At 38.7% G+C, this 24,295-nt stretch overlaps 1 protein-coding gene across 3 annotated transcripts in view; it reads right to left on the bottom strand.

Annotated features, from left to right (window-relative positions):
- Positions 1-24,295, bottom strand: part of LOC129180378 (prickle-like protein 2) — a 36,146-nt gene that overhangs the window by 6,674 nt on the left and 5,177 nt on the right. For all 3 annotated transcript variants that reach the window (XM_054774808.1, XM_054774824.1, XM_054774816.1), the window contains 4 exons: positions 3,373-3,557; positions 656-769; positions 405-542; positions 11-214 (listed from right to left, as the gene is read on the bottom strand). In XM_054774808.1, the coding sequence (XP_054630783.1) occupies positions 11-214; positions 405-542; positions 656-769; positions 3,373-3,504 (588 nt within the window). In that variant the 5' untranslated portion in view covers positions 3,505-3,557. The remainder of the gene's footprint in view (positions 1-10; positions 215-404; positions 543-655; positions 770-3,372; positions 3,558-24,295) is intronic.

The following is a 24,295-nucleotide window of genomic DNA, read 5'->3' as shown; positions in this document are numbered from 1 at the left end:
AGAGACACACCTCATCACATGCACAACAGCGGGGTTTCAGTCTCTCAGCATGGTGCCGGCCACAGTAGAGCTTGCCATCCTGGTAGAAGTAGATCAGATCCACCAACATTTCCTCGCAGATGCAGCACACAAAGCAATTTGGGTGCCACCATTTTCCATGAACCGCCCTAGCTGCAAACACCACAATATCCCCTCCGTTGATCTGACCACCACACTGTGAGGAGGGAAAGGACATGGTTAAGTCAAGTCTTAACTTTCACTCTGAGCCTCATTAGTTTGAAATATCCACTGAGAGATTTAAAAGAAGCCAGGTGAAGCAAATAAAAATATAATTTTAGATGGGATGTGTTCAAAATAGCACATAGATACACATTCTCCAAAGTGATATTATTTCACGATTTTACCTTATCACAGATGGCCCCGTTGATGGTTAGTGGGAAAGGACGCACGTTGCCTCTGCCCAAGTTGTCCTTTTTGCGTTGATTACTGAACAGCTTCAGCTCTCTTTTCTCCTCTTCACCCAAGGAGTTACAATAACGCACCTGGACAACACCGTTCATTATCAAACCAAGATATTGCTATCATAAGTGTATTAAATCCATATCACATCATAACAAATCACTACGTTTTTTTGTTCCACCACCAAATGCATTACCTCATTGTCATGTGGTGGCAGTTGATGAAGCAGTTGTTTGATGCGATATTTCTCACCAGGGCTGTTCATGTATGGGACCTTCTCTTCAGGTAAGGAGTTGTAATACTGATGCACCTGACACAGAGAACATGCAGCATTTTCAAGTTGTTGGTTATCATTCATGGGAACATATTTTTGAAGAAGCTGAGTTCTAAATCAATAATTCTCAACTGCTGGTCAGGACCCAAATGTGAGTTGCGGACACATTCTGAGTGTTTCCGGATAGCTCAAAATTACATTCAAATATTTAATATACTATTAAATATACTGTATATACTATACTGTACATATTCGTACGGATGGGGTGGCCATATTTTGATGACTGAAAACCAGGAAACCCTACTCAAATGATGCTTGAAGTTTGCATGACATCCCCAATTTTACGAGGCTTCAACTCTGCACGCATCAGAGGATGAAATCCATACTTTTCTTTTGGCTTTTTGGCAGCCTCTCGGGGATTACGTCACATGCAGCAGACTGCCTTATACCGATCAATTTAATGGCCCAATGAAAAACAGTACATTTTCATCACTTTCTGAAACAAAGAACAGGACGTGTTTGGTCACCGTATTATACTTGCAGTTATCATGTTCCTCTACATTTCCTTAATAATGTGCTCTTCAATGCATTTTGCAGTGTTGTTAGGTGTATTTATGTTTAAAAAGATGACAGACTATTAAAACACGTTTTCATGTTTAGACACACAATCAGTGGCAGTGAGAATTAATCCATTCATCTGATGTTGAAGGACAATTAGAAGTGTAACAAATTAACTTCTGATTAGGAAAGAAAATTAATAAAGTTGCAAAAAATGTTTCAAAGCATTCATGGGTCTAAATCTTATGTTTTTTATAAGATAAAAACACATGTACGTTATGTACAAAAATATATTCTTTGCCACAATATGGGAATTTACGGGAATAAAGCGCTAATTAGGAAATTTGTTGTTTACAAACATATGGCAGCATGTACAATACGGTGACCAAACATTCATATTCTTTATCTAAAATTCAGATAAAGATCAATAAGGCAAAAAATCAATTGTGACACCAAAAATGAAAACAAGTCACATTTTGGAAAAAAATAACCTGATCATGATCATGTACACTTTATCCATTCATTTTCTCATGCTTATGCTTATTAGGATCACGCGTGAGCTGGAGGCTATCCCAGCTGAGTGAGAGGCGTCAATCACTGGACACATATAGACAAAACCCATTTACACTCACATTCACACCTGTGGACAATTTGGTGTCCAAATAACCTAACACGCATGTGTTTGGACTGTGGTGGGAAACCAGTACCGGGAGAAAACCTCATGAATTGTAAAACTGTCAATTTGTTTTGTTGGATGAGAGACGCTGCAGCCTTTTTCCACTCTCTATTAAGGTGGCCAACAGGAATTGTGACTGTGACAGCCCAGTGTGACGTCTGGGATGAAAATATGATCACAATTCACCCAATACTTAAACCGTGTTTGCTAATTGTCACAACTAATGAAAACTGCACCTTCTTTTCTTTGCAACTGATAAAGTGAGCTTGGTCATGCATACAATTAGAAGGGGTTTAAACTGCAAATAAGTCCAGATTGGGACTTGTCCTACCTGAATACATGAACCCATTAACACGCATTTTCAATTAGGTGTGTCATTGATTTAGATTACTTTTATTCCTTTGGGTTTTATTTTGAGAGAGAACATTAACAGACCCAATAACATTGTAGCTAAGCATCAGCGGCAGTGACACGTTTCTGTCATATTTCTATACAAATTGTGTACTCTCTTCTCTGGTAAATTGCTTTTTCGGAAGAGTGATCTAGGCGCTATTTGTTCAGTGCACCACATCCTCTGTTCAAACACTGTAATCAGTCTATCAGTCTGAAGTTGCTTTTTAACATTTGGGTATGCTTGTCACTCTGCCTGAATGTGAACTTGGTTTCTACACAGTATCAGCTCAAAAAATGTCTACCATGAATAGCTTTTAGTTGCAGTGATTTGTTTGTCATGTCTGGCCCCACCCCTCCCCTCCACCAGCTGGAGCCAAAGACTCTTAAAGCACCATGAAGGAGATCAGTTAATGAACCATCTTAGTGTTATTGGGAAAATGCCACAGGTCACCCAAATCATTAAATTCCCCTCAGTGATTCCATTCAATTCGCCACAGTCTGGCTCATGCACAAAAATGCATTAGCCTAATGTAGTACACAGGAGTAGTTATTGGCCATAGCGCCAATTTGTCTTTCGGATACAATATCAGGTAAAACTTGGTATCACTAAAACCGATACTCATACCAACATATTTGCAAAGCAACAGGTTTTGTCAACAAATGATACACCATCAGTTGCCACATAAACACAAGGAATGTTAATTTTCATGCTTAAAAAGATGCTTATAATTAACGGTTGTAATGGTCAGATATGCAGGTGTACAAAATGAAATTACTCTTTAGAAAACCTGGACAAGTACATTGCTAATTAAATTGTATTGCTTATCAACACAGCGTAACTACAATTAGATAATGCCACTTGATTAATTCCAACTGCTCGCGTCGAACACACATATCCAAAAATGTGTCAAAAAAATCGATATTTTAATGTGAGAATCTAGTACCAGTACCAGGAACCTTGGTATTAGAGTATGGATATTTTAGTATTGGTCCATCCATCACTACTGTGTACCTGCTCTGGACTGAGGCCAGGGGGAACCCAGGCATATTCCTCCAGAGCACATCCAGAGTCATCATCAGAAGTGGAGTTCCTCTGGAAGTCATACATCAGCTTGGTGATGGTCTTCTCCATCTCCAGGGACATGGCTGTCACAACATGCTCTGCTGCACGCGCTGCTTCAGAGGAAACAGGCACACCTGTTACAGAAAAGAAACGAAACCTGTTGACAACGAATGCATCAAGAGAGCGAAAATAAGAAAAAAAAGAGATGGCAGCGGTTTAGTGTTTATCCTTTTCATTTGTAAGGCAACGTGTAGACCACACGGATTTAGTGGCAAACAGTAAGTGCACCAAAATGTTTTTGAAGCCTGCCAAGTTACACTGCCAGTTCTACAGCTGCCCAGAAAAAAATCTAGAGAACACTAAGGCGCCTTTTGCATTCTTACATGAAATTGACAGATTGAGATTCCTGGCATGAATGCAGAGGTTGGCTGACAAATAAGGAGAGAGGACTGGCAATACGTCCTATTTTGGGAAGTCTGAAAAATACATGTAATAGATACCAACTATTTAGCCAACAACCATTACATCAGGGACTTAGGCAATTTCACAACCTGCAGCTTCATTGTGAGATGCCACCAGACACTGGTCAGATGAGTATTGATTGCTTTATATTAAATGTGAATTATATGTGTATATATGTGTATACATGCATCCCATTGTACTGACTGATACAAGCCGATGGGATGGGTATTTGCCTTCATAAATAAAAAGAAAATTAATGATAATTGAATTGAGTAATTGTTATTTTTCATAACATGCAAGAACTTCTGTTTCTATGCCAGTGTTGCATTGGATGACACGGGTGTAGCTTCCCATAAATTATGTCATGCCGTGCTTTTTGGTTTTGGTTTGGTTTGGTTTAATTTTATTTGAACATGCTTGCAGGTTCCAATGGAAAACATCTCATGAATCATTTCACAGTTCCACATGTCCAAAAGGAGTAGGAAGAAGCAAAGCTTATTTAATCCTACCCCCCATCCATTCCACATCTTGTACAGTACATATTATTCACTTCCTGTATTCCATGTAATATTATTTCATATAATAATCAGTGTAATAATAAATAAACAATAAATAATACAAAACAAGCACGACAAAACAATAAATATAATAATCAATATAATAATAAATAAATAAGATGAAGACAAGTATAATAAAGCAAGTTCAAGACCCTTCTGCTTTATATTTTTTCAAACATCAACTGCTTGTATTGTTGTATTGTTGAATTTGCTCGTATTGGTACATTGTTTGAGTTCTTTGCTCAATCCGTTCCATAATTTAATTCCACATACAGAAATGCTGTGGGTTTTCAGCGTTAGTTATTGTTAATTTTATGCATTATTTTGGCAGTTTGAAAACTTACTAAATCAGCAAATTTTAATATCTGTGATTTTAAAAATAAAGGGTTTGTATGTTCTCGAATTATCCTCACCGATCTTTTTTGCAGTCCATTGAGTGAGTGATTGCTTTTATAATTACTGCCCCATATCTCCACACAATAAGTTAGATATGGTGATACCAAAGAACAGTAAAGAGTGTGGAGTGATTTTTGATCAAGAACAAATTGTTGAAATTGTTTCAATTTCGATTCCATTACAATGCTTTAAAATTTTTGACAATGTGAGTGATTTCCTTTTTAGTTACATTGAGATTCCTATCTATGGTTTCATTCCATCCCTCCACTGTCCAGAGTTTTGGAATTTCTTCTCCCATTTTAGGTTCAATATTTACCAAATAATTGTTGAAAATAATTGATGATCCCTGATGTCCCTGATTAATAGGCCACTAGTTGTGTTATTTTTTAGATAGCAAACTACAGTAGTTGAAACAGAATCAACAGCACCTCTAGTGTTTGCGCCAAGTCGTGTACTCCATTTAGCAATTGCTCAATTTCACCCAATGGACTGAACTATAAATCAGGGCTTCCCATTACAGTCGACCGCAAGCTACTGGTAGATCGCTAAGGTAGTTTGGATTGATCAGGTAAACATCACTTTGTAGATATCATATGACATCAGTCAGCTGACATCAAGCTCCTGTCCTGATTCGCTCGTGGCGTTTCAAGCTACACACGGAGTTGCAACTTTTGTCTTTATTATTCTGATTACGGATAAACGAACTAACTCAGCCGTATGATGCTTATATCTATAACAAAAGTTATCTGTTAAGTTGTAGCGGCGAGTTATGTAGAAACAACAGAAATCAACGTTTTGTACTACAGATGAGCGAGTACACCACTGTCTGTATCTGTATCTGTATCTGTTCACCCATCTAAATTATCTGTATCCGTATCTACATCCATACTCGGAGTCGGCGGAGCATTTTAAGTCTGAAATTGACATTGATTGATTGATTGATCAGAAGTTGCTATATTATTATTCAGCTATATGTGTACTGTGTATGTGTGTAAGTGATCTGTAAGACTTTATTATTCAATTATTTTTTCATGACCTGTGTGAAGTTGGGGATTCATGCAAACATCCAGTGATGGCAAACAGGGAAATAAATAATCTTCCAGACTTGTTCACTGTAGTTTTCTCAAAAGCACCACGTCCAGTACTACGAGTAAAGTTTTCCAACTGTATTTATATCACCAGCCAAATTAGACGCAAGCAGACAGGAAAAACAAAACAAAACACTTGCAGTGACCGACGCAACACAGGCGGTTTACAGCTCTGTGTTGTCAAATACACCGCTCACATAATGAAACAAGTTTACCAAGTAACTTTAGATACGAGCTGAGCTGAGGAAACCTAAAAAATTCCACGTTCGGAGCGGAGGTCGTGACCAACGTGACACAAGCCGTTTTCAACTCTGTCTTGTCAAATGCACCGTGTACTCCTGTCTGTCTCGGGAGGGGCGGTCGCTGTGTGGAACTGGCCAATAACAGAACATGAAGTGTGTATACATAAGTAGTTACCTAGTGAGGATTTTCCTTCATCATGATTACGGATAATGACGAGCTGTACTCGTTTCACGCTCGTACTCGGCAAAAATGCATTGTCCGTAACGAATGCTCATCTAAAACGAGTATGCGGCTCATCCCTATTTTTTACCCGTCCGCTTCTTAAACTATTATTTCATGATGAAATGGAAAATGCGGCCATTGCTGAAACCTTTTTAATATGCTGCCTTGACTTTGGCTGCATTGTCTTTTGCATACGGTAATCATTTTCAAATCTTGTATATCGGTAATGTTTGATAGCAAATGCTAACTGGATGTAATACGTGAACTGTGTCTCCTAATGAATGTTACGTAGCTATTTTGACTGACATATTACCAGTACTCAGGTTATGTACACAACTGTTATGTGTAATTATCTTTACTGCCATATCGAATATAATTATGATATCAACTACTTTGATTATCTGTAAACTTTGAAAATGTGAATGTGAAATACTAATCATTAATATTTACAATAGTATTTCAAAGTTTACCGGTTCGATTTTATATATGTTATATGTTTTATCAAAAGAGGGAGATCATTTTGACTTGTAACTCGCATGCTGAAAAAGTGCATGCACCGATACACATGTATAACGTACATAAATACGTACTCATATTTTTTTAAATAAATATATCTATTTTTTATATTTATAGTAGGAAGTAGATCTTTGGGACTTGGTCATTTTAAAAGTAGCTTGCAGGCTGAAAAAGTGTGAACCCCCCTGCTCTAAATAATCGATGGATACATTATTGTGTCCATCCCTAATATGGTGACAGTTGCAGTTTTTTGCTGAAAAAGCCTTGTCATGGTTTACCTATGATTTTACTGTTGTTAACAGTTAACGTAGGTCACCAAAATATTAACATTTTTGGAGCCATGCATGAGAACTTAAGGGCTGCAAATGGAAGTAAGTTAAATATGCCGCATATCCTCACTAGGGTCACGGGTATGCTGGAGCCTATCCCAGCTGACTTCGGGTGAGAGGCGGGGTACACCCTGGACTGGTCGCCAGCCAATCGCAGGGCACATATAGACAAACAACCATTCCCACTCACATTCATACCTATGGACAATTTAGAGTCGCCAGTTAACCTAACATGCATATTTTTGAAAACCGGGGTACCTGGAGAAAACGCACGGGAAGAACATGCCAACTCCACACAGAAATGCCCAACGGAGATTGGAACCCAGGACTTCCCGATCTCCAGACTGTGACTGGCCAACATGCTAACCACTAGACCACCGTGCGGCTCACGACCGGGTACTTTGCGTTGATGTGGTATTTTAAACTTGAGCTGCTTCTGTATGGAATCACAGAAGTGCCAAAGTTAAAAGGCAATACATGTGGAAATACAATGAGAATCAATAATTAGAAAAAATATACAAATGTAGTCATATTTTTTTACTATTTTGTCTTTGTTTTTTGTGTATTGTCTTTGTTTTTTCCAATTTGCCGTTGTTTTTCCTGTTTTGTATTTGTCTTATTTGTCAGAAGAATGAACATTTGCTGTGGGCGGGTCATTCTCCCGCAATTGCATGGTATTATCAAATGCAATGACAAAACGCAAGTGGAAAAGACAAATACAAAACAGGAAAAACAACGGCAAATTGGAAAAAACAAAGACAATACAGAAAAAACAAAAACAATATAATAAAAAATATGACTACATTTGTATATTTTTTTTATTATTGATTCTCTTTGTATTTCCGCACGTATTCCCTTTTAATTTTGGCACTCCTGTGATTCCATACTTTTGTGGTAAACTAAATCCTTACAAAGAAGACATATCACTCTACCTTTATCAATGGTGCCGTCTGAGTATTTTGAATCCCAACTACAATCGGAGCCGATCAGCTGCCTAAAAACTGCCTAAAAAAAAGACAAAAAAATATATATGTTTTTTTTTTAACCAAATTCTGCAAATTTGCAGGGCGGTGAATGCTGAATGTGTCTACTGTATATCATAGACATCATTAAATTAAGCAAAATCAATTAGAAAATTAAATATTCTCAAATTGTTTCTACAAAAGGAACAGAAGATATTTTCAAGTCCAAGCAGAGCAGAGTACTGTTTATTCCGCTAACATGGATGCTGCTGATTTCTTTGTGAAACCTCAAGCCCAAGGCTGTTCTTCTTTATTGCAGTGAGAGTGGGCCCACTGGCAAGCCTACAGCTTGTTTGGAAGCTTGACATCAGTGTAAACGTGACTACTGTTGGCAAAATGAGAAAACACCAGATCGCTGAGCTGCTGAGGAACATAACCGCAGAATGAATTTCTAATTAAGATGTGTATGCTTCCTTACCGTTGGAAAAAAAGAAATAATTAACCTCTTCCACAGAAGCCATTCTGGCATGCAACAAAAGAAAGTACAGCTTTTAACAGAGAACATTGATAATCACTGCATGCAGTTATTGCACATCCTTGAATTATCCTTAATTAAATAATAATAATAAATAATAATGGGTTGTACATACATGTGCAGTGAAATTCAACACAACGAATGCAAAGACCTGGGAGAACCATCCATCCATTTCCTATACCGCTTTTCCTCATCAGGGTTACGGGTAAGTTGGAGCCTATCAATTTAGAAATGATCCACATTTAAATAGAACAGGTTACCTATCTCAAATGCATGGTTTGCCTTTCAATGCATAGAATTGTACTGTATACAATATATATAATTGTACTACATATAATATTAACAAATATATACAAGGTTTTGCAGAAAAATGCAAATATTGCAGTCTCAGGTAGTTCTGTTCAGGGTCACTGAGAGCTGGAGCCTATCCCTGATGACAAGTGGGGTTCACCCTGAAGTGGTCACCATTCAATCACAGGGCACATATTGACAAACAAAAGAAGAACTGAACCCACATCGGCTGCACATTAAGTCAGGCAAGTGAACCATTACACTCATCGGAACTAATTTGACGTTAGCATTTATTTGTCAACCTGAATGTGACAGCCAGTCTGAATGGACCTTAACCCGAAAAATGTAACTTTTTGCCACCATCAACACATTTTCCAGGAGTGTTTAGTGAAAACACACTCTTCTGTCCTCCCTCAACAACACAATAAGAACTTCTGTTTTATGCTTTGGACTGTTTTCTGCTTCAGAAATCAGGGTTTCCGCTACATGTAATCGATGGTTGTGTCAGTAAGTAAGTAAGTAATGTGTTGTGTATGTTTCTCATGAAAATGTGTTTGGGGAAATTCTCATTACAAATGAATCGTTTAAGATAAGGATGATTTTGACCACTGGCTGGAGATCAGCGCTCATCTAAACTGGACTTCAATGAGAAAGTAGAGAACAGGAGATCAGTTGGGGAAGAGTGAGAGGGAAAAAGAGAGAGAAAAACTGTGCGTTGCCATGGCAACCAGCTGGTGTGCTTTATTGTGCTATGTGAAGATGTTAAAAGAACGTGCATGCTGAGAGACCTGCATAGAAGTGTAATCTTTCGTGTTCCTCCTTATGTATTATTGGCACTACAGTATATAATGAAGGATGTACGTGCTAGAGGCGTATCATGTTTTACGCATCATAAATCCCCATTTAATCTTGAGATTTATCCTGATTTGCCTCGCCTCCCCTTTGATCCAATCAGCACTGTCATCATTTACACGTAAATTAACAGAGACTAATCATCATCTCAGAGCCAGAAGGGAGAAGAGCTTCACCGGAATCATGCGTTTTTTTGGGGGGTTTTTTTTCAAAGGAAAAACGGGAGACGGTATGAAATCTGACAATAGATGAAATTTCTGAGAGAGAAAAGGAGTCGGACCACATGGATGTGGAAGGAGAAGGAGGGGAGGAAACGAAAGAGAAACAATCGAAAGAGGTCTGCGGATGCAGTGTTAAAAGCAATGCTTTTCCCTTTTCACGTGTCACGCATCACCCACCTCCCTTCGTCCTCCTCCCATCCTCGTGTGCCTCTGACAGCCTCTGTGTAGGAGTGCATGAGAGAAAGAGATGGAGAGGTAGTGATGGAGAGAAAAAGCTCTTATTTACGTAAAAGCTGGTATTAGAGGAGGTGCTCGGTTGAAGCACACAACCTGACCGATCCTCTATTTGAACTCCTCATGTTGAGAACAGCGGTCTTCCAAACGCATGTGAGAAAAAAAGAAGAAAGAAAGCAATGTTGTCTTGACATTCTTTGGTTCTGTGTTGTTACAATCCTTGTCTTATTATGCTTTTTAAAAGGAATGCATTTAACATTTGCTTCCCTTTTAATACAAAAGACAATGTTCATTCTGATGGTTTATCAGTTGTCAGCTAATCTCAAAGCTGCATGTAGGTCATTAATTCATTGTAAACAACTACTGTGTGTAATTATCATTCCAGCACACTGAAATAAATCATCTCTCTCCTGGTGAGGCTTCAGCAACATCCAGGATTTATGAATGCTCTCAAACCATTAAGTTTGCTGATAGAATGACTTGTTCCTGCAATCACATGCAACACAAAGTCATGAGATTCAGCCATCTCCGCTGGTATCTGCAGCACTTGCACCAAACCACTGACAGCTGCTTCACAGCCTCAGCACATCCGGTAAAAATAGTCAAGCCAAGGTACAGTAGAAGGTTTGTGTATTCTCCGCTTGCTCCACATATACTCTGAATGTTTATGAGGTAACAGCTGCCCCCAGGTCCTTGTTACAAAGCTGTTTAACATCAAACACTTCAACGGTATTCTCTCGGGAACAAAAGTACATGATGTGACAAAGAAGAGAAAGGTCGAGGAAATTCGTGAAAATGAAAAACTGCAAATTCATGCTGGAGAATCGCTGATGTTTGGAAAAAATAGATGTGATGAATTTAATCAGCTCGTTTGTATGCTCTGTGATTGGCTGGCAACCGGTCCACAGTGTACCCCACCTCTAGCCTGAAGACAGCCGGGATAGGGTCCAACGTACCTGCAGCCCTAGTGAGGACAAGCAGTATAGAAAATGGATGGATGGAATTTGACAGAAAGCAATCCAAACTGCAATGCAATATGAAATATAGTTGGCCCTCGTCACTTTGCACTTCGACTTTCACGGCTTCACTCTTTCACCCTTTTTCCAAATATATTCATTAATCATAAATCAATCCAACATCATATCGCGGTTCCTTTTTCGCAGCCTATTATTAGTCAAAATATGCACATTTGAGCAAATTTCACTTATTTCTGACCTAAATTAACCATTTCCATCATAAAAATGGCTAAATGAAGTCAAATACAAATCAGAGATGCACTATATCTTTCAAACCCATACCGATGAGTTTCTGCTTCTCAAGACTGATACGATAGCAATTGATAACTTATTTATAGCTATTCATTTTTAAAATTTAATATGTGCACACATGGAAGTAAGAGACTCAAAGGTGGATTAGACAAACTGTGCCTTTATATTTGTCCTAACCAAATATGACATCACCATTATTAAACAAAATACAACAGTAACAAAAACAGTTCTGTTCCTAGAAACGGATGGGTTTTTTTTTTCAAACAAACAAAAGTTCATAGTTAGAAGTTCTTATCCAGCCACTGCGCTGTCAGACCTAGAAACATTACAAGCGCATAAATAAGTAGTGAAGCTTATGTCCTTATTTCCATCTGTCGGTGTATGCAGGAGATTGACAATCTAGTTGTATTTTTCGGACAAAAATACATCCCAGAAAAAGCGGCGGCTGGAAAGTAAGTGGTTTACTAGCTGACAAAAGCCGGTATCTTCAACCGTGGTACAGGGCTGGTTGTCCATAGCTAGCTTGGTGGCCAGCTTCTTTAGCGGCGTTGGCGTCTTTGTATGCTTTCAAAACACTGTCATAGCAATGCTGACGTTTCTGGTGGCTGATAAGGTTTGATGTGTTGAAGTGGGGAAATGATGACAGCTGCAGCACATCACAGAAAATGAGCGCTTAATTTGCTCACCTAAAAAAAAAAATAAATAAATTGCCCACCTTAGCCCAGTAATTACAATAACGGAGGTATTTTTAATGTTATCGGATTTATCGGTATGATGTCATAATCCCTCAAGTGGATAATTATCATGCACCTTTTATACAAATAAAATATATCCAGAAGACATACTGTACTCATGCATTCAAAGATAAAGGCCTGCGTTAGCCTTTAGAATCAACAAAATGGTGGATATATTTTCAGGTATACCGTATTACAATATTAACCAGACGCTTTATACAGTAAAGTAGAACACAATCCATTATGTCATGATGGTCAATTATCCTCTTAGAGGTTAAAGTAGTATTGCGGGAAACCAAATGCACTTTGACTGCATCAGTCAAAACAAGACACGCTGAACAACAACAACGAGGTGTCTGTTGGCCGCGGTTGAGACACAAATTTAATGTGAGGTGAGAAAACGGACCGCTGAAGCGAAGTGGAGAAAATGGAGTACAATACTGAGCTAAGGCACAACAAAAGAGTAACACATTTGTTGTCATTTCGAGCTGTCAATCATGTCATACAAATACTACCAATAGTACCTTGTTGCCAATGGCAACACGTCATTATTGTTGCGTTAGCAAACATGGTATGAATACAGTATATACTGGTAGGCAGTGACGTGCAGTGAGGGGAGGCAGCTGAGGCAGAGCCTCGCCAGGCATGTTGAAAAATAAATAATATGATAATATATGATTTATCATATGATAATATGATAAATAATAATATAATAATAAATAATAATGATAACTTAAAACAAATATGAATATTTGGCCATTGAACTGTATTCTAAATGTATTTTCTGTATGAGTCCAATCATTTTTAAAAACATTTTTTTAAGCAAAAATTGCTGCTCATTTGCTCATTTCCTGGTCATGAGGCTGCCGCGAGCATGTCTGCCTACCGTTTCACTGCACATTGCACACTTAGTTGGATCTCGGTGACTGCCAGTGTGTGTTTGTCAGCTTCTGTTTGTCAGCATGTTGCCAATAATATAATGTTGAAAATACTTTTATTAAACAGCATTACTTTCTGCAGTCCGTGTAATGTATTTAATGTAAGTGTGACATGATTATTCTTGCTAATCGGATAATAAAATACATAGAAATGGAGGCACTTGCAGTACCGCTGCTTACTGTAGGGGTCAGGCATGCACTTTTCTATAGCGGAAAAGCCAGCGTTTCTTTGTTGTTGTTGTTTTTTTACGGCAGCGGCTCTAGCTAGCAGAAATTCAAATGCATTCAACATATTTTTATGCTCTGTTTATTGAATGAATGAATTTGACTGCCAAGATGGAGGATTGTATATGCAAGCCCATCAGGCGGTGATCAGACTTTTGCAGCAAACTATCAGAACCTTCCTGGAGAAGGACAGGGTGCATGTACTCCATATACAGATAAAAGGCAAGAACACAAACGTTTTCCAGTTAATAAAAAAATTCATAAATGGGACTAAAAAGTATTTCAAAACAATTTGAAGACTTTTTTTTAAACAAAAGTGAACTATTCTCTTCTGTTGATATCCACGTAATGAGCAATCTGTATTAACATTAACAAAACCTCCAAAAGCGTCAGTGCCTCACCAGCTATGAACCTCACCACACGTCACTGCTGATACACTGCCATGGTGGCATCATAAAAAAGAAACAAATCCAAAGATTTTTGTGCAACATAAAAAAAAAATGTTTTATTGATTTGGTTAAATTTGAAATTGTACAGCATTTGAAGTGTTCAACTTCGGGGGTTCCACTGCAAACCCCTAATGACATTGTTTTCACCCTTTGTCATTTAATATGGACCAAAAATGAAGCACTAACCTTGCATATAGCTTCTCTAGTGACCTTACAACAGACTAAATGTCAACCTGTGGCCTTTTCTCTTGCCTTTCTGAACTCAGCTATCCTGAAATAACAGAAATAATTGTTAGGAGACACGCTTACAAACAGGAACACTGATTTGCCACAAATCCCTCAATATTCAGACCTCTCCAGTCTGCACGACAATCTGCCATGCATGATAATGGCACCACAGTCGGTCACCATGGTCAGCTTGCTTGAGTAAATGCAACAACACCTGCACATATGCAGACATGCTTGAATGATAAAAAGGCAGCAAGATTTTTTTTTTGTTCGACTGTCTTCAAAATTGCAGCCTTTTGCAATAGGAAATTTGAAGGACCTTTCATTTCTCCATATTGTTTTTTAATTCTTATGCACGCAGGAGAGTTATGTGTGTGTGTGTGTGTGTGTGATTAAGAAAAATCATTATTAAAGCCGCTCAGAACAGCCATAAGAGTAATGTTTACACTTTTGTGGGAAGGGACACATCTTTCAAAAGTATATTTTCACAACGCAAACGTTCATTTACTGATCCGCTCGGACCGACTTTCATTGTGCATGCAAAACCAAATTCAGAAACATGTCACCCTTCATTTCAACAAAAAACAACTCTCATGTTACACCAATCAGCTCATAATCCCGTTATGAGGATTAAATTCTTACTGAGGCTTATTTGGATAAGGACTAACAAGAAATTAATTGAAGGGGGTTGACCCGGTAGGAATAAAGCTCGGTAGTTCAGCTGGCAGAACAGACTGAGAAAAGCTCTGAGTGGGTGACAATGCTGGTGATATAATTGGGAACATAACACACTGAAGTGTGCCGCCTGCATTACTCACACAATGTTGTCATCAGGAGCTGGAAAGACAGAATTTTTATATACTGTAACGAGTAGTCCGAAAAAGGAGAGTCAAATAAAGCAAGATGGAACACACACTTACAGCCACACATATGCACGCCCTGATGTGCTAATTGCTGGAGGTGTGTTCCTGGAATCCAAAGTAGGGCTCTTTTACCTACAGATGTGAAAGAATTCACAAGGAGCTGAAATGCTGCAATTAAAGGGTGACACATTCAGCCCCTCTCCCACTGTGTGTGGGATGGCCTGAAATAGAATTGCAGGCTTTCAACAGGCAATGCGCTCTTTACTACTGCTTGTACACCCAGCAAACCTCTGAGGGAGAAATGGATAGCTCCTCGGCTCATAAGGCTCGTCCATTTGTGAGAATTTAATCAGATGATTTGACAGGCGTGATCAGGTGCAATGACAGGCGAGGCCAAGTGGGCCACGTGAGAGCGGCTGTCTAAAAACACAAACACACACACACGCATGCACACGCACGCACACACAGACACAAGACTGCATGCAGACCAAGCTTGTGACCTGTGCGGGGTTGCAGCCGGGGCAGGTGAGCAGTGCACTGGCTCCCTTGACTGCTGCTTCACACACTAAAACAAATCCTCTTGTGCAAAACCATTTACATGTTGTGCTCGAGGGTGTATGAGCTGTTATCATTCCACAGAGCCAAGTATGTGTGTTTTCGTGGGAGTGTGCATTTGTGAGAAAGGGAGGACAGGAGAGAAAGCGTCTGTTGCTATGCATTTTTACAAGTCCTCCCTCTGGTCACGTAATACATCATGCTGGAGAGGAGTGGCGCACATACAGCAATTGTATGACTTCTTCCTGTGACGTGACAACATTTTGACTCTAAAGAGGCTTGAGGAACTTTGCTTAAACAGAGCATGAGCCCCTTTAAACAGGTCATTGATCCCCCAGCTGGTGTGTTCCTTTACTTTGATGCATTCCAGAATTAGAATAATAACAGTCACTGCAGCGTTGTGTTGTTGACTCACAGTATTGCACCTATATTGTAAAATGGGCTTTTGTCCAATGTTTAGGTTTTGGTGTGCAGTCAGTCCTTCTCTGCTGGCCTAAACACTATCAGACACTCTCCCCTACATTTAGAACTTAAATTCTAGTATTTGTTCCTTTAAGTTGTATTATTTCTGTATTTGTATTATTATTTAGTTTTGTATTATTTACCTGGCAGTTATGTCTAGTGTAAAAGTTTAAAAGTTAGCGGCTAGATGGTGCAATGGATAACAATGCTGGTACTTGGAACAGGAGAGTCAGGCTGAATGGCAATATATTACTGTAAATTCCGGTGTATAGGTCACACCCACAAAATTTAGAGGAAAACCCAGATTTGTTCATATATAAGCCGCTCTGGTGTATAAGCCTCACGTGCCCAAGTCATAAGGTGACATATTGTGGCGTGCACAAATACATGAGGGCTGGGCAGCTCTTTATTTGACAGAGCCAATCATGAGCTATGACAAAACTCACAACAAGCATGCTAACCTATTGGAAATTGCAGGAAGTCATTACTCAATATAACAGTCTGACGCACGGTGTCATCTTACAAAGAACATTCAACTCATCACACAGCAACTTAACACTCATTACACGCATTACTGCCAGAAGAGCAGTTCATTGGAGGACAAACAACATAAATGGATGACGCTGCAATGCTGCCTCTGTCCACCAAAGGGAGCCAGGGGAGCCCGGAGCACATGGCCAAGAGGGAGGTTGACATCATTGCAGTTAATCCAGTTAATGCATTGCTCAGACGCAATGCCTTATGGGAAAAATTCATTTTAAACTTGTATTTGTACATGTTTATATATTTCCGAGGTATACTTTTGGAGTGTTAAGTTGCTGTGTGATGAATCTAGTGTTGTTGCAATTTACAGTGGGTTGACTAGCTCGTTGTGAGTGCACTGATAACTTGTGATTGGTGCCAAAGAAAGAGCTACACTTCCCTCACTGACTCACAAGCGTAGTATTTCAACAATTAATAGTAGTTCTGAAGTAAATGAGATGTCACGAGATTAAAAATTAGCCGTTGAAATTAGCCGCTGTACAGTATAAGCCGCAGGGTTCAAAGTTTAAGAAAAAAATATCGATAATGTTATTATTGTTTTTTTCGTGTGTCCATCCATCCATCCACCTTCCGCTTATCCGCTATACCGCTTATTCTCACTAGGGTCGCGGGGGTATGCTAGAGCCTATCGCAACTGACTTTGGGCGAGACACGAGGTACACCCTGGACTGGCCGTCTTTCGTGTGCGTTGATAAAATTATTTTCTTATGTACTGTATTTGCAGGAAAAATATTCGGAAGTATTGCTGCAAACATTATATGTAGCTTAATGCAATAACATTTGGATGGCATCTCAGTTGTCTTTGCCAGTGTACACTGTGAATGCAAATGTAGAGCAATTCTCGAAGGAAATACAATGACACAATCGTGATTCAATTTGAGAAACAGTGATGTAAATGTACTTACTGGATGTGTGTTTATGCAACATACAGCTAGAATTATTTCAACACTACCATGTTGAGGGTGGCTATGTCAGTTATTTCAAAAGAAGCACAGTTGTGTTTTATTGTCAATAACCACTTTGTAGGAATCGTCATTATAGAGATACATTCATTCATATACAACTCCCTATCTTGTTCAGGGTCACGGCTTCAGGTGACAGCCAGGTGCACCCTGGACTGGTCCCCAGTCATTCACCGGGCACATACAGACATAAAACCATTGCTCAAGAAACAAGAAAACAATGCCAATACCACAGATTAATACAATCAATTCTTAAAAAGTCAGTTGCTTTGCCATCGGTTATTTTCAGAAGATTTGTTTTGGCCTCACAATGTTAATTGTTTTTCGTCAATACTTGAGGCAGTGTGAGGCAGGTCTCCTGTGGAAGGCGGCAGACGACCTCAGGCAATAAAGAAAAACATCAATTTCTAACCTTCAAACCTTAATATTACCTTCGGTCACACTCTGCGCGACTTCTTGCATGATAGTTGGGTTATTTCTCTCTTTATGTCTTAGTTACGGTTTTGATGCCCCGCCACACTGTTTCGCCTAGTTTTCTGCCGCCTTTACTTTCTCGATTACGCGCACCTGCCATTAATTTGTTTCCATTATTTAGTTCAGCCGGTGGCGTCCTTCCTTTGTTGGAGCATTACATTTGTTTTGTGAATGTTACGTGCCTTCTGCAAGTTTCCTTTTTTCTGCTCTGCAACCATCATTGCAATTAAAGTCTTTTACCTACTGGGTTCCTGTCTCTGCATCTTTGGGTCACAACCGTGCCAGAACGTGACACCTTCAGTTGTATCATACATAAAATGAATGGATTTTTACTTCCAACGGTGAGAGAGCAAACAGAGTTTGGGGTGAGCGGGAAACCCAAGCACAAAACATGCTCCAGAAAATGTTTTTTGTGGGAGGAGGGGAGGCCCCAAACACATTACATTCTCTCTGAGGGGAGGTTCACTTTGCCACACTATAAAAACACCTGGAGTAGTGGTTCACTCGGCAGACTTTCGTGCAGCCAGCATGGGGTCGTATGACTGTGTGAATGGTTGTCTACTGTATGTGTGCCTTGTCACCAACTGGTCACCAGCCCATGGTGCAGTCTTCCTTTTGCCCAAAGTCAACTTGAATAGACTCCAGCTCTTTGCAACTCAGAACAGGATAAGCAGTAGAGAAAATGGGTGGATGTTTGAAGCGCAGCATAAAAACTGGGTGACCAAACAACTAATTAGTGATGTCGGGTGTGATGATTGACATGTAGACTGTCCAATGCCTGCACGAACAATTAGTGAGATGCCAGTTATTGACGGTAGAGAAATTCTTCATTGTGATCTCGTGCTTGAGGGCAGGACATAAGGAATAACCAGATGTGAGTGACCGATCATCTTGCATTCTGATCTGGACAATCCTTTGTCCTTCATTATACCGTAATATATTGTGTGCTTTAATGTGTTGTAACCCAAAATGAAAATGAGTGGAGAGCCACTGTGTTTATGATTCATTCCACTCCCTGTGTCATTGTTTAAGCCTCTTTTGTGTAGTGCAGTAATCAACAATCAAGTAATGAGTCATGCAACAAGAACAAAGTCAAAAAACTTGACTGTGACAAAATGAGTACAGACAATAGAATGGGACGAACGGTGGAGATGAAAATAGCTAAAGCCAGAGATCAAACTCATATGGAAAAGAGTGCAGCTTTTTGCATTATAGGTTATCAGACTGCAACCTTAAACCATTTAAACCACACTGATTGAGAAACTGGAATAATAACACAAACATGGAGCAAGTGAGGCTATCATTCAGTGTAGATGGCTCGATGGCTATTATCTCTGATTCAGCCTTTTTACTGACCTCTGACCTTTGTCATATATCTGTGCGAGTGAGTGAGTGAAGAATTAGCGAAGGAGACAATGTGTCCAGAAGCGGTTGGTTGCCCCTGGCCTAAAAGCCATTTGCGCTAAAAGCTGACATGATTGCAAAACATTATTTCTAATGAGAAAAAACAAATCTGTACAGCTGAAGGGCAACAACAAGAAATGGTCTGCAGCACAGTACGGCAATAGTGTGTGTATGTGTACAGAGCTGAGAGGAACAAGAAGAACAATTATGATCCCCTTTTCATTTGGCGATAAGCGCTGCTTTCAGCTGGTAAAAGAAATAAATATATACAGTAATATGATAGGGAGTAGATGAGGGAATACGATTTTGGTGAAAAGAAAGGACGGAAACTGAGCGGCAGATTACATGGAGTGACATGAGGAGCATAAAAGAATAACACTAGAGGTGAGGAGACAAAGGATCCAAGGGGAGAAGTCTCCATTCATGACCAAACTGCAGATTGAAAGCAGTCATCCATGAAGCTTTTGAATGTTAGATCAGTTTTACAATTCACAACATGTGTGGGCCAATACAAAATAATCAAATGAAATAATAAATTACATAAAGTAAAACAACATTTTCATACTTAATTCATCATGTATTGAAAAAACTAATAAAATCTTTCTCTATAGTCTTAAACGCTTTGATTTTTTTAGTATCAAACAACTTACTGACAAACATTCAACCAGGACCAAAAACATGCTCAGTTGGTCCAAAAAAACATCTGATGTACAGAGGAACCTTAGTTAGCTTCATTATTTCCTTCCACATGGGCTGACTTGAACCGAAACAAATGCTAACTAAATAAACGTTTCCCATAAGAAATAATGTAAATCTAATTAATCTATTCCAGAAAGCCAAAACACGTTTTTATAGTTTTGCTAATTATAGTTTGCATGTAAATGCAACTGGAAATGTATGTAAATACATATAAATGATGAATGAAAGGGACAAATGAAAATTTGTCCTTCACTGAAGATGTGATTCTTGACTTGACTGTTCCCAATGACACAACGTGGCAGCGAGTCAACACCTTCCTCTTCAACACCATCTTGCTGCTTTGCCATGAGTTATTTCTTGAATTCAATAGTGTTTCTCATCTCAGTAACCCAAAATGGAGGTGAAGAAAGTTGCAAGTGCCAGCATTTTAATAAAGAAGACGAGAAACACTATTGAATCCAAAAAAATAACTCATGACAAAAGAGAAAGATGCTGTCTGTGTGGTGTCTCGTTGCCACATCGTGTCTTTGGCAACAGTCACATCTCCAATGAAGGTAAAAGTAACCTTAAATGTTTATTTATCCAATTCATTTGTCATTTATATGCGTTTAGAATTGCTTTATGCATGTAAAACTATAATTACAAAACTATAAATACATGTTTTGTGTGAACATTTTTTGACATTGCAGTCTTCTGTTTCCGGTTGCCATTTTGTTAGAAAGCTACGCAAACAAGGACCTTTGTGATAATACATTAAGAACATAGTTGGACTCACGCAGTGTATTAATAACGCGGAAAGACGCGTGCCATATTGTATACTAACTGGAAAATTTACCAAACCGAGGCAACATTTTGGCGTTATTTTTTTACTTCAGCTGAAAAACGCTAAGCAAGATTCCACTGTATAAGGAAAATGATGCATGTGATACTTGAAGGCATATGTTGATTCCAACAACTAGATCGAAATTGTATCTTCTCAGTGAAACCGCAAACTATACACAAGATGATTGATTTTTGAAATGATGAAATTTATTATTAAATCTTCTCTGGACAAGGACTGAGTGGCGCTTGGCTGCTCCATAGCCATTAGCGGATGATTGAGGCCTTATCTTGGCCAATTTGTAGTCCTGGCATGCATGTTTCCTCAACGCCAGCAGGAATACGTAGGGTGGACTCATCAAGAATGGCCGTTGATAGTCCATGGAACACAATCAGTGTCCAAGTCCAGGTGACATGTAGGGAGCGTGTAGGAGGTCATAAAAGAGAGTCAGTTTTTTTAGGCATCTACATTTGTGTTACAAACTCTAAATCCACTGTCTAGCAAATGGTGTTTTTTGTTAAACATGGCTTGAACGTGACTAAAATAACAAGCATAGCTGTTTTACGTGTTTTTTTCTGGCCACTTGAGTGTTTTCTACACCATTGCACCATTACACACCATTATGCCACAGTGAATTGACTGTCTGGTAATAAAACACCATCTCCTTCACATTTTATCCCATTAGTTGCAAAGTGATGGCCGAGGGCTTTGCTTGCATGAAATTCTGATCTAAGTCATGTCATCAATTAAAATTGAAGAAGGAAACATTCCATGTCAAGTATTTCCACTATTGTCTTTTGGGAATAGACCGTTTAAGGGATCATAGTGGTATTATGAGAGAGCATAAAAACATCTATATGAAGGTTGCAACCCAAAATGATAAAAAACATTATTTTGTTAAAGGAATAGTTTGGACAACTCCATGTAAAAAAAAATCAGAACTATCCCTTTAATTGATTTGAATGATAGTTTTGATAATTTTGTACTGCACAAAGCCACCAGAGTGACAGTTAAGCACACCGCTCTTTATCTTTGGTGATAAATTTAAATTAATCATAAATGTAACATCTAATTTATGACTGAATGCAAGTGTACCAATTTTGCTGCTATCATTTGACATTTGCCATATGCAACTACACATACATGTGGGTGGTGCATTAGTTCATTGTGTGCTTACGTGTTATTTCGCTGTGAGCTATCTCAAATGGCCTTTGAAAGAGTGCACCTACATGTCTAAAAGGAGCCTAGTAATGATGTCAGCAGTTAAAAGACGAAGTGAGTCCACAACCTCGGGGCAGTGCAGCACCAAGGAGATTACTTCACTTGAATCAATCACTTGAATCAATCATCACCAGCAGCAGTAATATTTACGTCCCACTGAAGACATCGATCACTCAACATATTCGTTCAGTGACTGCAGCTTAATTGTGTCTACAGTACTTCCTTCTACCTACTACCTACTTCCCATCAATTCCCCCTGAATGCAACTTTAAATTTGAGGGAAAAAAGCAGTCTCTTATTTGAACCATGGCTGTTTGCATGGACACAGCAAAAGAGTGAAGCCTCGTGTGGATCAATGTAAGGTAATGTGGTAGACATTGGGAGGAAAAAAGATGATTACAAAGCCAAATGCCACAGCTCCCATGTGGAATATTAATAATGAGCAAGGTGAGCTCATCAACAAGAACAAGCCAGTTTGAAAAAAATAGTTTGAAAGTGGTGGTAACATAAAAGGCAACAAAATGAAGTTGCCCACTTTAAACATGTCCAGCCCACTCAGGTTTCCCATCCTGGAAAAAAAAAACTACAGTCAACACTTACTAAGACGTTTGATCGGCAAAGGAAATACGGCGCAAAATGGTGTGTGTTCACAGAGAGTGTAGTTTAATACAACGCAAAAGAAATGCGGCTCTTTAATACAGCGAAAAAGTCAGCATTTGAAGAAATGCTGCTACCGTTTGACAGACAGTACAATTTGCCTGTGAGAAAATACAGGTTCCAAAAGGCAATTCCACAACTCAATAAAAGGTGACATCTTAAGGGAAATATGGCATTATTATTATATAAATCATTTATTATATATTATCATAACATTAGTGGCTTATTCGGCTAAAAATATATAATTAAAATGATTCTTCAGTTATTATTATTCAAATATTTGGTCTCAAAAAGTGTTAACAATAATATCGTTTAGCCTCAATTTATGGGACAATAAACATTTCAAAACGCACCCGCATTGTTTTGTGACTCAATTAAATACAAAAGTATAATATTAATGTTAACATTTCGTCTCGTTGTCATGGACGCAGTCTCCTGTATCGTCTTGTGAGTTGGGTGTCTCGTGACACCCCTGCTTGCTTACATTTTATAATTTACATTTTGTTCACTTCCTGTGTGAAAAGGAAGGCGTTACTAAAAATAAGAAAATAAGAGTTTGAAATCATGACACTATAAACCTTGCGCAGTGTTAAGGAACGCCTCTGCAGAAAAGTAAGTGTTGAACAGGTGTCTCTATCAACACACGGATATGCAACTTGCATCTTTATTATTCCGATTACTGATAAACTAACTCGGCGGTAAGATACCTATATTTATAACAAAAGTTATCCGTTCATTTGTAAAAAGTCAATTGATGTTCGCACTTCACGTCCTGAACTCCACTATAGAAATGTGTGTTTTCTACAATTTTCTTTGCTAACTACTATTTCATGATTAAGTAGAAAATGTGCCCATTACTGAAACCTGTTTAATATGTTGCCTTGACTTCAGCTGCACTGTCTTTTGCATAATCATTTTCATTTCTTGTATATCTGTAATGGTTAATAGCAAATGCTGGCTAATTGGACGTAATACATGAACTGTATGTATAATGAACGCTACGTAGCTATTTTGACTGACATAATTCCTTAATAGTTACAGTATGTACAGAACTATTGAGGTATTATGTGTAAATATATTTATTGCCATACTGAATTGAATTGTGAATTATTAATATTTACAGTGGTGTGGTGTTAAAAGGTGTTTGCCCCCTTCCTGATTTGTTATTTTTTGGCATGTTTGTCACAGTTAAATGTTCAGAATTCATCCAGTTTATATATTAGTGAATGACAAGACAACTGAACACAAAATGGCGTTTTTAAATGAAACTTTTTATTAAGGGAGAAAAAGTGACTGCCCCCCTGTTAAAAGATAACTGAGATTAAATGAGATCTATCAGTCTGGAAAAGGCTATAAAGCCATTTCTAAAGCTTTGGGACTCCAGCGAACCACAGTGAGAGCCATTATCCACAAATGGTGAAAACACGGAACAGTAGTGAACCTTCCCAGAAGTGGCCGGCCA

Source organism: Dunckerocampus dactyliophorus, chromosome 1, assembly GCF_027744805.1.
Source record: "Dunckerocampus dactyliophorus isolate RoL2022-P2 chromosome 1, RoL_Ddac_1.1, whole genome shotgun sequence".
NCBI classification, from domain to species: domain Eukaryota; kingdom Metazoa; phylum Chordata; class Actinopteri; order Syngnathiformes; family Syngnathidae; genus Dunckerocampus; species Dunckerocampus dactyliophorus.
The sequence above is the reverse complement of the archived record's forward strand: the minus strand, read 5'-3'. Positions and strand labels throughout refer to the sequence as shown.